At 37.1% G+C, this 13,235-nt stretch overlaps 1 protein-coding gene across 1 annotated transcript in view; it reads left to right on the top strand.

Moving 5' to 3' along the window:
* SEC63 (SEC63 homolog, protein translocation regulator) overlaps window positions 1-12,907 on the top strand; it is a 74,415-nt gene extending 61,508 nt beyond the window's left edge. The window contains exons 19-21 of the mRNA XM_047762155.1: window positions 5,480-5,578; window positions 10,509-10,613; window positions 11,828-12,907. Coding sequence (XP_047618111.1) covers window positions 5,480-5,578; window positions 10,509-10,613; window positions 11,828-11,971 — 348 coding nt within the window. The 3' untranslated portion in view covers window positions 11,972-12,907. The remainder of the gene's footprint in view (window positions 1-5,479; window positions 5,579-10,508; window positions 10,614-11,827) is intronic.
* The last annotated feature ends 328 nt before the right edge of the window (window positions 12,908-13,235 follow it).

Here is a 13,235-nt window from a genome sequence, read left to right as displayed (position 1 = left end):
GAGAAGAGGTAAGACTGTCACTGTATGCAGATGACATGATACTATATATAGAAAACTCCAAGGACTCAATCCAAAAACTGCTTGAAGTGATCAACAAATTCAGCAAAGTAGCAGGATATAAGATTAACATTCAGAAATTAGTCACATTTCTGTATACTAACAATGAAATATTAGAAAAGGAATACAAAAATACAATACCTTTTAAAATTGCACCCCAAAAATCAAATACCTGGGAATACACCTGACCAAGGAAGTAAAAGACTTATATTCTCAAAACATTAGCCAAGGAAATTAAAGAAGTATAAAGAAATGGAAAGATATTCCATGCTCATGGGTTGGAAAAATTAATATTGTAACAATGGCCATATTACCCAAAGCAATCTACAGATTCAGTGAAAACCCTATCAAATTACCCATGACATTTTTCACAGAACTACACTCCAAACACTCCAAAATTTTATATGGAACCACAAAAGACCCAGAATTGCCAAAACAATTCTGAGGAACAAAAACCAAGCAGGAGGCATAACTCTCCCAGACGTCAGGCAGTATTACAAAGCCACAGTCATCAAGACTGTGGTACTGGTACCAAAACAGACAGACAGACCAATGGAACAGAATAGAGAACCCAGAAATAAACCCAAACACCTATGCTCAATTAATCTTTGACAAAGGAGGCAAGAACATAAAAGGGGAAAAAGACAGTCTTCTCAGCAGGCATTGCTGGGAAACCTGGACAGCTGCATGCAAATCAGTGAAACGAGAACATACCCTCACACCATGTACCAAAATAAACTCAAAATGGCTTAAAGGTTTAAATATAAGACGACACACCATCAAACTCCTGGAAGAGAACATAGGCAAAACATTCTCTGACATCAACCTTACAAATGTTTTCTCAAGTCAGTCTCCCAAAGCAATAGAAATAAAAGAAAAAATAAGCCAATAGGACCTAATCAGACTGACAAGCAAAGGAAACCAAAAACAAAACAAAAAGACAACTTACAGAATGGGAGAAAATAGTTTCAAACGATGCAACTGACAAGGGCTTAATCTCTAAAATATACAAGCAGCTTATACAACTCAACAGCAAAAAAGCCAACAACCCAATTGAAAAATGAGTAAAAGACCTGAAGAGACATTTCTCCAAGGAAGATGTACAGATGGCCAACAAGCACATGCAAAAATGCTCAACATCCCTGATTATTAGAGAAATGCAAATCAAAACTATCACAAGATAACCACCTCACACCAGTCAGAATGTGGAGAAAAGGGAATTCTCCTGCACTGTTTGTGGAAATGTAAGCTGGTACAGCTGCTATGGAGAACAGCATGTAGGTACCTTAGAAATCTATACATAGAACTACCATATGACCCAGCAGTCCCACTGTTGGGCATATATCCAGACAAAACTTTCTTGAAAAAGATACATGCACCCGCATGTTCATTGCAGCTCTATTCACAATAGCCAAGACATGGAAACAACCCAAATGTCCATTGACAGATGATTGGATTATGAAGATGTCATATATATACACAATGGAATACTACTTAGCCATAAAAAGAACAAGGTGATGCCATTTGCAGCAACATGGGTGGAACTAGAGACTCTCATCCTGAGTGACGTAAGTCAGCAAGAGAAAGACAAATACCATATGATATCACTTATATCTGGAATCTAATGTAGGGCACAAATGAACCTTTCCACAGAAAAGAAAATTATGGACTTGGAAAACAGACCTGTGGTTGCCAAGGGAGAGGGGGAGGGAGTGGGGTGGATGGGGTGCTTGGAGTTAATAGATGCAGACTATTGCCTTTGGAATGGATAAGCAATGAGATCCTGCTCTGTAGCACTGGGAACTATGTATGGTCACTTGTGATGAAGTGTGATAATGTGAGGAAAAAGAATGTATACATGTATGCATAACTGGGTCACTTTGCTGTATGGTAGAAAATTGACAGCACACTGTAAACCAGCTGTAACGGAAAAAAATAAAAATCATTATGTAAAAAAAAATAAATTTAAAAAAATTTAAAAAATAAAATGCAAATAGGTTAGAATATCTTTTCCACTTTCCATGTGCATCAAGAGTCTACGTAGGGAGTTCTCATTGTGGCTCAGCAGGCTAGGAACCTAACTAGTATGCATGAGGATGTCTGTTCGATCCCTGGCCTTGCTCAGTGGGTTAAGGATCTGGTGTTGCCATGAGCTGCAGCGTAGTTTGCAGATGCATCTTAGATCTCCCAGCATTGCTGTGGCCATGGTGTAGGCCGGCAGCTGCAGCTCCAACTGGACCCCTAGCCTGGGAACTTCCATATGCTGCGGGTGTGGCCCTGAAAAAAAAAAAAAAAAAAAAAAGAGGTTACCTAGAGGTGCAGTGCCATAGATTGATAGTCACTAATTTCTTAATAAAAGTATTCTGCAATGAGTCTCATTTTAATCACATATCATGGGGGTGCTGGGAGAGGCATTCTCCAAGTGAAGAGAGGAAGAAGAAATGCACTTTATTGAACATATCCCTGTGCTGCTTATATTACAGACATGTTCTGGTAAGGATATTTTTGATAATGAAATGTCAGACCACTTAGAGATGTTTACCTCATTTCATTAATAATTATGACTTTTACAATTATTGAAATGTTGACAATATTATGTTTCAGATGTGCCATGTAGTGATTTGACATTTGCAAATGTGATGAAATGATCACCATGCTGAGTCTTCTTTTTTTTTTAGGTCCTTTACCTGCGTCACATAGAGGTTCCCAGGCTAGGGGTCAAATCGGAGCTTTAGCTGCCAGCCTACACCACAGTCACAGCCTTGTCTGTGACCTACACCACAGCTCACCAAGCCAGGTCCTTAACCCACTGAACAAGGCCAGGGATAGAACCTGCATCCTCATGGATACTAGTCAGATTTGTTTTCATTAAGCCACCATGGGAACGCCACCATGCTGAGTCTTAAAATATTAAGACCATATTCCTTTTGCTGTATATTACATCTCCATGGCTTATTTATTTTGTAACTGAAAGTGTGTACCTTCACTTACTTGCCCCCATCCCAACCCTCTGGCAACTACCTGTATATTCTCTGTATCTATGAGTCTGTTTTCATTTAGCTTTGTTTTGTTTTTTATATTCCACAAATAAGTGTGATTATTTGGTATTGGTCTTTCTGTGACTTCACTTAGCATGATATCCTCTAGGTCCACCCATGTTGTTTCAAATGGCAAGATTTCAATTCTTTTTTGTGTCTGAGTAATGTTCCATTGTACATGTGTACCACATATTTATCCTTTCATCCATTGATGAGCACTTCAGTTGCTTCCATATCTTGACTATTGTAAATTGATTCAGTAAATTAGTGTGCCTGTATCTTCTCAAATTAGTGTCTTTTTTTTCCCCTTTGGGAAAGTTGCCATAAGTGAAATTGTTGAATCATATGATAGTTGTATTTTTAATTTTTTCCATAGTGGCTACATCAACATAACTGTAATTTCATATCACTCTTAAAGTTCTAGACATTCTAACAGATGACTTATTTGTATTATCTCAGTTTATCGTCACAACACAGCTTGGGGTAGGCATTCATCATATAACAGAAAAAAAGTCAGGTTTAGAGAAGTGAAGTAATCAAGTCTGGGTCGCATTAAAACAAGCGTTGGCAGAGTATTGCTTGCAGACAAATCTTCCTCCCTGCCTGTTCTTATAAACAAAGTATTGTTGTAAATGAAGTTTTATTGGAACACAGTTAGACTCATTCTTTTTGGAAAACAGTGGCAGAGCTGAGTCATTGCAATAGAGACTCTGTGGCCCACAGAGCCCAGGTATTTATGCAGTTGGCCCTCTGTCTCTATGGGTTCTGCATCTGTGAATACAGGTCCAACTGTGCCATGACACTTTATATAAGAGACTTGAGCATTCATAGATTTTGGTATCCTGGAAATGGGAAGAGGGTTCCTGGAACCAATACCCTGTAGATACTGAGGTACATCTGTCCTCATCTGAGTCTGCTATGTTTTTCCCCATTTTGTGTGTGCAGAACATACATAGACAAGTGTATACCTATTGTGGTAGTTCTTGCCTTGTGTAAGCAGAGGTTGGGTTAATCATGCACTTGTGATTCATTATTCTGTTTTATTAATGTTTATTAATGTTGCAGTGCTTGTAGTTTAAGGCTTTTGAATAAAAGCTTTTAGTTGAACTTAGTGTAGCATTAATAGAAAGATAATGAACCAAATATTAATGGCTTATGATTAAAATAGAAAGTGCAAGTGATTTTGGCTTAAAAATAAATATTTTTCGTATGAAAATCTTTTCAGTAAAAAGTTACTTCTTTAACCTTCTTTTGGATAATTGAGACTTTAGAATAGTCTCATGTTGTTTTTGTTGAGTATTTAGAATATTCTAGAGTTTATTTTATTTTTACCTCCAACACATTTTTCTTTGAGCCATTTTAGAAAGAGATTTTCCTTATTCAGTTTGTAAACAGCGGATGCTAAGCAGGTAACTAAACAGTTACAGACCTGTGCTGTAACACAGGGATAGTTGCTGAGTGCACTAAAGTTTGGTGGTTCTAAGTTGGTCTTCTGATTTTTTTTTTTTTTAATAGTTTTTGTCTCTTGCTCTTTACCTTGCTCTTTTTCTGTTCCTGATCTGTTATGAAGTACAACTAAAACTGCTGGGCTCATAAAAATCATGTGCGGGGAAGGGTAGTCTCTTAGAATCCAAGATACTCTCTTGTGAGTAATGTGTTTTAATGTATTGATTTCTGATTTTGTTGTCCAAGTCCTGCCCACTCCTACTTGCTGGCTTTTGCTTATTGCTATGTAAGATTACTAAAATTACTTGCTAAATGATATTGTAGTAGTTTATTCTTTTTTTTAATCATTTAAGGTTAATCGGGTTTTTAATACAGAAATTCATGAATAGGGCTTAAGGGGCCATTTGATAGCCCAAATTACATATGAAATTCTTTCGATGAGCAGATCTACAAATGGTTAAAACAATGTGTTCATTCAGTAAATATTTATTGACATCTATTTTGTACCAGACACTGTGTCTGTGCTGGGAATATAGCAGTGAATAAAACACAGACAATACAGTTGGTCCTCTGTGTATGTGGCTTTTATATTTATGGATTTGACGAGATGTTGAGGGGGAAAATTCCTGAAAGTTCCAAAAGGCAAAACTTGATTTGCTAGCATTGGCAACTATTTACATTGTACTAGATATTATAAGTAATCTGGAGATGAGATAAAGTGTACAAGAGGATCTGCATAGGTTAACTTGCAAATACTGTACCATTTTATATAAGGAACTGGTGAGCATCCATGGGTTTTGGTAGCCATGGGGGGGAGTGGTGGTGTTTGGAACCAGTCCCCCTCAGGTACCAAGGGATAACTGTACCCCTAAAATGAGACAAGGGAAAACTATATTTATCTAATTTCTGATTATTTGTGCACTTTTCTTTCTTTGCAGGAAAAACAAGAATGGTGGTGGCTTTATATCGCGGATAGGAAGGAACAGACATTAATATCGATGCCCTATCATGTGTGTACACTAAAAGATACAGAAGAGGTAATTATACAGTAATATAGAAATCAGTATAGAAATCAGTTTATCATATTTGATTTATTGCATTTTTATTTAAGACTTTTTTTTTTGCTTTTTTAGGGCCACACTTTCAATATATGGAAGTCCCCAGGCTAGGGGTTGAATTGGTCCTGTAGCTGCTGGCCTATACCACAGCCACAGCAACAGCAGATCCAAGCTCCATCTGCAACCTTAACCCATTGAGCAAGGCCAGGGATCGAACCCATATCCTCATGGATACTAGTTCGTTTCATTTCCGCTGAGCCATGATGGGAACTCCTCTGTGCTATTGATTTTTTTTTTTTTTTTTTGTCTTTTTAGGCCCATACCCACTGCGTATGGAGGTTCCCAGGCTAGGGGTCAAATCAGAGCTATAGCTGCTGGTCTATACCACAGCCATAGCAACGTGGGATCTGAGCCCTGTCTGCGACCTACACCACAGCTCACAGAAACACTGGATCCTTAACCCACTGAGTGAGGCCAGGAATCGAGCCTGTGTCCTCATGGATGCTAGTTAGATTCATTTCTGCTGAGCCATGATGGGAACTCCTGTGCTATTGATTTTTAATACACAAAGTCTTTTCTCTCCTTTCTAACTAAGTAATAAGTAAATGTATGAAGTGGTTTATTGTTGCTTATTTGACTCTTAAAGTTAGTGCCAACTTAAGGATATTTCCTTGACAGAGTAATTCTAACATTTAAAACAAATTTTTGAATAGGTAATATGTTAACCTAGTTAATACTTCAGAACATATGCAAAAGTGCATACATTTAAACACCTTATTACATCCTTGTCTCAGTCATCCACTCCAGTTCCTGGAGACTCAATTTTTATGTATTCTTCATGCGATATTGTATGTATGCAAATTATATAAGCAAATACATGGGTGTATTTTCTTTAGTTTTGCACAAAAAGTAGCATATACCATGTTCTGCCCCTTACTTTTCCTGTCAAACATATCACCATACCATGTTAATACAGAAAAAGCTTCCTCATTTGTTTTTACAGCTGCATGATACTCTTATGTGGAAGTTTCTTTATTCAGCACTCAGCTCTTTAATGGGTACAAGTTTTTTCTTGTCTTTTGCTGCAGTGAATAACCTCATATGTCATTTTGCACATGTGCAAACCTATCTATAGGATAAATTTGTTGAGGTAGAGTTAATGAATCAGACACTCCACACATTTATAATTTTGATACATAATGCTAAATTTATTTCTTCATAGAGAGAATGAATGTTTAAATATGCCCATTGCCCCTCTGTGAGATATTTTGCATGTCATTGCTGATCAGAAGGGTAAATAATGACATCTCAGAGTAATTTTTCCCCTCTGATCTTTTACTTTTAAAAGTTTCAAACCTATAAAAATGTTGCAAGCACAGTATCATGAGGCCCCATTGACCTTTCATCTACAATGACCAGTTGTTAACATTTTGTCATATATATTTTATATCTTTCTTTGTATGTGAATACACAAAAAACATATTTCCCTGCCTGACCCTCTTTAGGTACTTTCAGACATCATGACAGTATATCCTGGAATAATTGAACAGGTATCTTCTTAGAACAAAGTCCTACTCCTGCCTGAGCATGGTACAATGATTATATTTGGGAAATATAGCGTTGATATGGTATCTAACATGAGCGCCATATTAAAATTTCCTCAAATATTCCTCTAATGTCTGTCAAAGGATTTTATTTTTAAATGCATGGTCCAGTCAAGGACGTACATTGCATTTGAATGTCATTCCACTTTAGAATATTTCCTTGACCTCTTTTTAAATATTTTATACCATTCACATTTTTGAAGAGTCCAGGCAAGGTATTTTGTAAACTATACCTTAATTTGAATTTGTGTCATTCGTGACTTATGATTATATTCATCTTAAATATTTTTGGCAAAAAAATACTGCATAGGTGATGTAACTTTCTTAGTGCATCATATGAGGGACACATTATATCAGTTACCTGGCATTGGTGATATATTATGGTTGATCATTTAGTTAAGGCTTTTCTCTGTTGTAAAAATTATTTCTCTCTGCAATCTGTGGGGTAATGCTTGAACACTATGTGAATACCCTATTCTCCAAGAGTCTGTTACCCATTCATTTTAGTATATATTGGTGATTCTGGCCTGAATCAGTTTTTACTATGCTGGTTGTATTCAGTGTAGTTTTCTTTTTATATTTCTCTTAAGAGTGAAACTGAACATATTCCAGTGAGTTTGAATCATATTTCTTTGTGTGTCTGTTTGTGACCATTGTTCATTTTTGTTGCTTTTAAATTGGTTTGGGGACTTTTTTTTTTTTGTAGTATTATGAAATCAGCCCTTGTGATATGCGTTGCAAATATTTCTCCCTAGTTTGTTTTACTGTATGGGTTTTTTTTTACCAAGCAAAAATAGCAATATTCATTTGTTTATCCATTGATTTATCTAGGGTTTTGATGGTATGATTTAGTAATTTTTTTTCTTTTATGATTTTTAGTTTTGGTATTACATTTAGAAAGGCCAGACTTTGAGATACAGTTTTTAAAAATATTATTCCCCATGGTATTTTCTCATTAGTTTGTTTAATGGCATATTTTAATATATAATCTTGCCTATAAAATCTGGATTTTGGAGATTGGTGGCAGATTATCAGAACATTTAAGTGTTGTCGTAAAAATTTATTCTTCCTGTGTCCATCTGGAGTAAAAACTCCTTTTATTGTAACTCTTTTTATTTGAAGTGTATTATTATATGATAGGAAATAAAATATCATTTTGACCTTTTAGGCATTAGGCATCTGTAATGAAAAAATGCGTTTTTCCCATGTGTTAGTTCTTTATGCTTACACTACTGCCACACTCCCATTTCTGATGCCAGTTTAACTTAGTGCTGGCACTGTCTACCCAGATATCTATCTCAGGTTATGGTTTCAGGCTTACAAGCCTTCCATTCTCCTGCTCCCATCTTTACATTTCTTGGCAAGTCCCAGGTTGTCACCTATCACCTTGGCCAGTCTGACCAATGGGCTGTAAATTGTGGTTCCCATGATCCATGCTATAGATTCATTAATTTGCTAGAATGGTTCACAGAACTCAGAGAAATCTATTTACCAGTTTATTATAAAAATAATAACGTAGGAGTTCCCATTGTGGTGCAGTGGTTAACGAATCCGACTAGGAACCATGAGGTTGCGGGTTTGATCCCTGGCCTTGCTCAGTGGGTTAAGGATCTGGCGTTGCCATGAGCTGTGGTTGCAGACGCGGCTTGGATCCCATGTTGCTGTGGCTCTGGCGTAGGCCAGCAGCTACAGCTCCGATTAGGCCCTTAGCCTGGGAACCTCAATATGCCGCGGGAAGCAGCCCTAGAAAAGGCAAAAAGACAAAAACAAAACAAAACAAAACAAAACAAAAACAAAAAGACAAAAATAAATAAATAAATAAAAATAATAACATAAAGGATATAAATGAACATTCAGATGGAAGAGATGCATAAGACAGGGTATGTGGGGAGGGCCATGGAGTCTCTCTTCTTTTTCTGAGCATGCTTCTCCCAGCCCCTCCACATGTTCTCCAACTTGGAAGCTCCCTGAACCCCTTACTTGGGGAATTTTTATGGAGGCTTTATCATAGGCATAATTATCATTAACTCAGTTTCCAGCCCCTCTCCGGAGAATGAAGGATGAGACTAAAAGTTACAGACTTCTAATCAGGGATTGGTATTTCTGCTGACCAGTCCTCATCTAGAAACCTACCAAGAGTCACCTCATTAGAAGAGAACTCATTCCTGTCATTTAGGAAATTCCAAGGATTCATGAGCTCAGTGTCAGGAACCAGAGTCAGACGAAATATTAGATCAAAGGTGTTTCTTGGGCTTTTATCACTTAGGAAATTACAGGAGTTTGAGGAGCTCTGTGCCTGGAAATGACTATATTCTATTATTTCACAGAATTTGTCCTAGAAATAAGAAAATCTGACAATAACTATTCCCCATCTGGCGAAGTCTTATTTTAGTTCAACATTTCATTTGCTTTACTTTTATACCCTACCTTGTTTCTTCAAGTTGTCAGATGTGATGGGTCAACATAGAACTTGGTTACTTTAAAATATGCATTATTAAGAATTCCCCTTGTGGCTCAGTGGGTTAAGAACCTGACATAGTATCTGTGAGGATTTGGGTTAGATCCCTGGCCTTGCTCAGTGGGTTAAGGATCTGGCGTTGCCACAAGCTGCAGTGTAGGTCACGCTTGTGGCTCAGATCCATCATTGCTGTGGCTGTGGTGTAGGCTGGCAACTGCGGCTCTGAACTGCCATGTGCTGGAGGTTTGGCCTTAGGAAGGAAAATTAAACAAACAAACAAACAAGCTTTCTTGAATTGTAGAGATAGAAATTAACTCCATCAATTCTGCCTAACTCCATCAATTCTGCCTATTTAGGTTTCTTTTTTGTAAAGTATATGTAATATATGACAAATAGATATGTGATGTTTATTTCTTGTGATAGAACTTTGGTAATGTTTGTTAGGATATCCATTGTCATTTGAGTAAGCCCTAGCTATTTTTTTTTTCTTTTTTGTCTTTTTGGTATTTCTTTGGGCCGCTTCCGAGGCATATGGAGGTTCCCAGGCTAGGGGTCTAATCGGAGCTGTAGCCACCGGCCTACGCCAGAGCCACAGCAACGCAGGATCCGAGCCGCGTCTGCAACCTACACCACAGCTCACGGCAACGCCGGATCGTTAACCCACTGAGCAAGGCCAGGGACCGAACCCGCAACCTCAGCGTTCCTGGTTGGATTCGTTAACCACTGCGCCACGACGGGAACTCCCAGCCCTAGCTATTAAATACTCTGGTATAAGAATTTTCAGAGTGAGCAGTTGTTTCCTCCACTCCTCAAAATGCAGATTTTAAGTGCTGATTTTATCTTCTAGGTAGAACTGAAATTTCCTGCACCAGGCAAGCCTGGAAATTATCAGTATACAGTGTTTCTAAGATCAGACTCCTATATGGGTTTGGATCAGATTAAACCATTGAAGGTAAGAATAATGATTATTCAGTAAATATGATTATCTGTTTGGATAAGTCCTTAATATACTAGGGAAGCATTTTGGTTTTGAAATGTAGAGTAATAGAGGGAAAGAGAGGTCATCTCATACTCTTATGTAATACACTTGATGGACTATTTTAATAATTGTATTAAAGGAATATAATGATTTAGAATTTTGTATATAAATTACTTAAGTGATACATTTTAGTGTTCTGTCATATGCTATAACTTTACAGGGCCTCAACGAATGGGTTCTGTTTTCCTACAGAGTCTCTTGGAGAGTGTTTATTAATTTCTGGAACGAATTTACTTTTTTGTCATTTTAGAATACATACACTTTATGGGAGTATCATTTAAAGCACACTCCCATCAACATTTATCATTTCACTGGAGGTTTTTATAAAAGGCATGCTGTTGTGTTAGATTATGCTGAAGAAGAATGGTTGCACTGTGTACTGGACCCAGTGCATGGAGGGGTAAAGGCATGCCTCTCTTTTCCCATGAGGGTACTGTTTTTCTTTCCATTGGCTATAGAATGTTACTTCATTCAGTCTCGAAAATGCAGAATACCTCTTTGGAGGTCGCACTTAAGTTTTTCTTCCTTCAGCAGAAGATTTAAGACAATAATTTTTTTTTTTTTTTTTTTTTGCTTTTTAGGGCCGCACTTGCAGCATGTGGAGGTTCCCAGGCTAGGGGTCCAATCAGAGCTATAGCTGCCGGCCTATACCACAGCCACAGCAATGTAGAATCTGAGCCATGTCTGCGACCTACACCACAGCTCATGGCAACACCGGATCCTTAACCCACCGAGTGAGGCCAGGAATCAAACCTGCAACCTCATGGTTCCTAGTCAGATTCATTTCCACCGCGCCACAACGGGAATGCTGACTTAAGACAAGAATTAAGTGTTATTGTTCAAGAATCACAATTATTCATCTTGCATACCACAGAATAAATTGTATAGCTTCTATAAAATGAAAATATCAAACTGCATTAGAAATTTAACCACATTTACATAGTAATAGATTTACCTTTGTATTTCTGGGATGAATATCAATTCTAAATGTGTTAACTTTAGAGTTAAAAGCATAAAATCTATTTCTTTATAATTATTGTGGTCAAAGAAAACCTTTTCTTTCCCAGATATTTCTTCCAGTATTCCTCCCCAAGTTTCTGATGTCTACATTTAATACTTTTTTATAGTTGGAAGTTCATGAGGCTAAGCCTGTGCCAGAAAACCACCCACAGTGGGATACAGCAATAGAGGGGGATGAAGACCAGGAGGACAGCGAGGGCTTTGAAGATAGCTTTGAGGAAGAGGAAGAAGAAGAGGAGGATGATGACTAAGCAGTACTACACATGGACCAGAATATTTGCACAGATTTGCAAATTTTGCTGTTTTGGAAGTGTATAATAAACCAGAAACAGTGCAGAACTTATCTTGAGGGAGGTATTAGTTCTTTACTAGAAGTGCGTGCATAATACAACTAGGCATTGGTGGTGCCCTGGTACAGTCTGAAGAATGCTTAAGGCTTACTAAAGCCTTTCAAGTATGGGATGGTGCATTTATTTAATCTGCAAATGATAATAAACCCTTTGTTACAACTGTCCAAAAGTGTGGGCTATGTATTATCTGATCATTTATGGTCCCAGTAAAAGTAAAGGTACATGAAAAACAATCTATAAATGAGCAACTTTTTTTGGTTTGTTTAGCTTTAGTTTTAGCAAACATTAAGATGAATACCACAAATGTTTTAAGTAACATCTCAAGTTTTAATCTCCTGATAAGCTCTATTATTCATTTGTTGACATTTTGCAGTGATACAAGACTTTTATAACAGCTCCATTCGTAGCTTTGAACATTTTATTTTTGCCTATATTATAGGTCGAAAATTGGCGTTCTGTCACATTCCACATAATATAGAGGGCTACATTTTGGGATTTTCCTTTTCTTAATTGCCCAAAGTTATCAGATAGATTATTAAAATGGCTTTTAATGGCTTAAAACATTTTTAAGCCTCTATTTTAGCAGATCAATGCAGGATCTAGTTCTTTTTATAAGCTATAAATGATTGTGGGACCATATGTTCTCTGATGTTGATGACTTATGTTATTAAACCTTTTTAAAAAGGTCACTATGAAAGCTGAAATACATTCTTAGCTTTTAATCTACCTGACTCTATCAGAAGCCTTTTAAGAAAACAAAAATATACATAACATACAAAGGAGGCATTTTTTTGTATTCATTTTGGACTCCTGTCAATAAAATAGAAGTTTGACTCATTTTACGTTTGTAATGGTGTGTCTTTTTACTCCCGGAAAAGGATATAATGCGATCATTGATTCTTTTTTTTTTTCAACTAAAAGTTTAATAATTCTATACATGACTGCTGAAGTGACTGCTGTTTCCTTATACTATGGAAAACCCATTTTGGGGAGGAATTTCCCCCTCACACACACACATTACAACCTGGAAGGATAGTGCTCATGAAGAGCAGAAATGTGTACGTGATGAATTATTGAGGTAAGAGGAATATTTTTATTAACTAAATGTGGAGGAAGCGTAAGTCTGTGATATTATAGGACTGATTGTAATAATCCTATCACAATC

Source organism: Phacochoerus africanus, chromosome 2, assembly GCF_016906955.1.
Source record: "Phacochoerus africanus isolate WHEZ1 chromosome 2, ROS_Pafr_v1, whole genome shotgun sequence".
Classification (NCBI taxonomy): Eukaryota; Metazoa; Chordata; class Mammalia; order Artiodactyla; family Suidae; genus Phacochoerus; species Phacochoerus africanus.
This window is presented reverse-complemented; position numbering and strand designations above follow the sequence as displayed.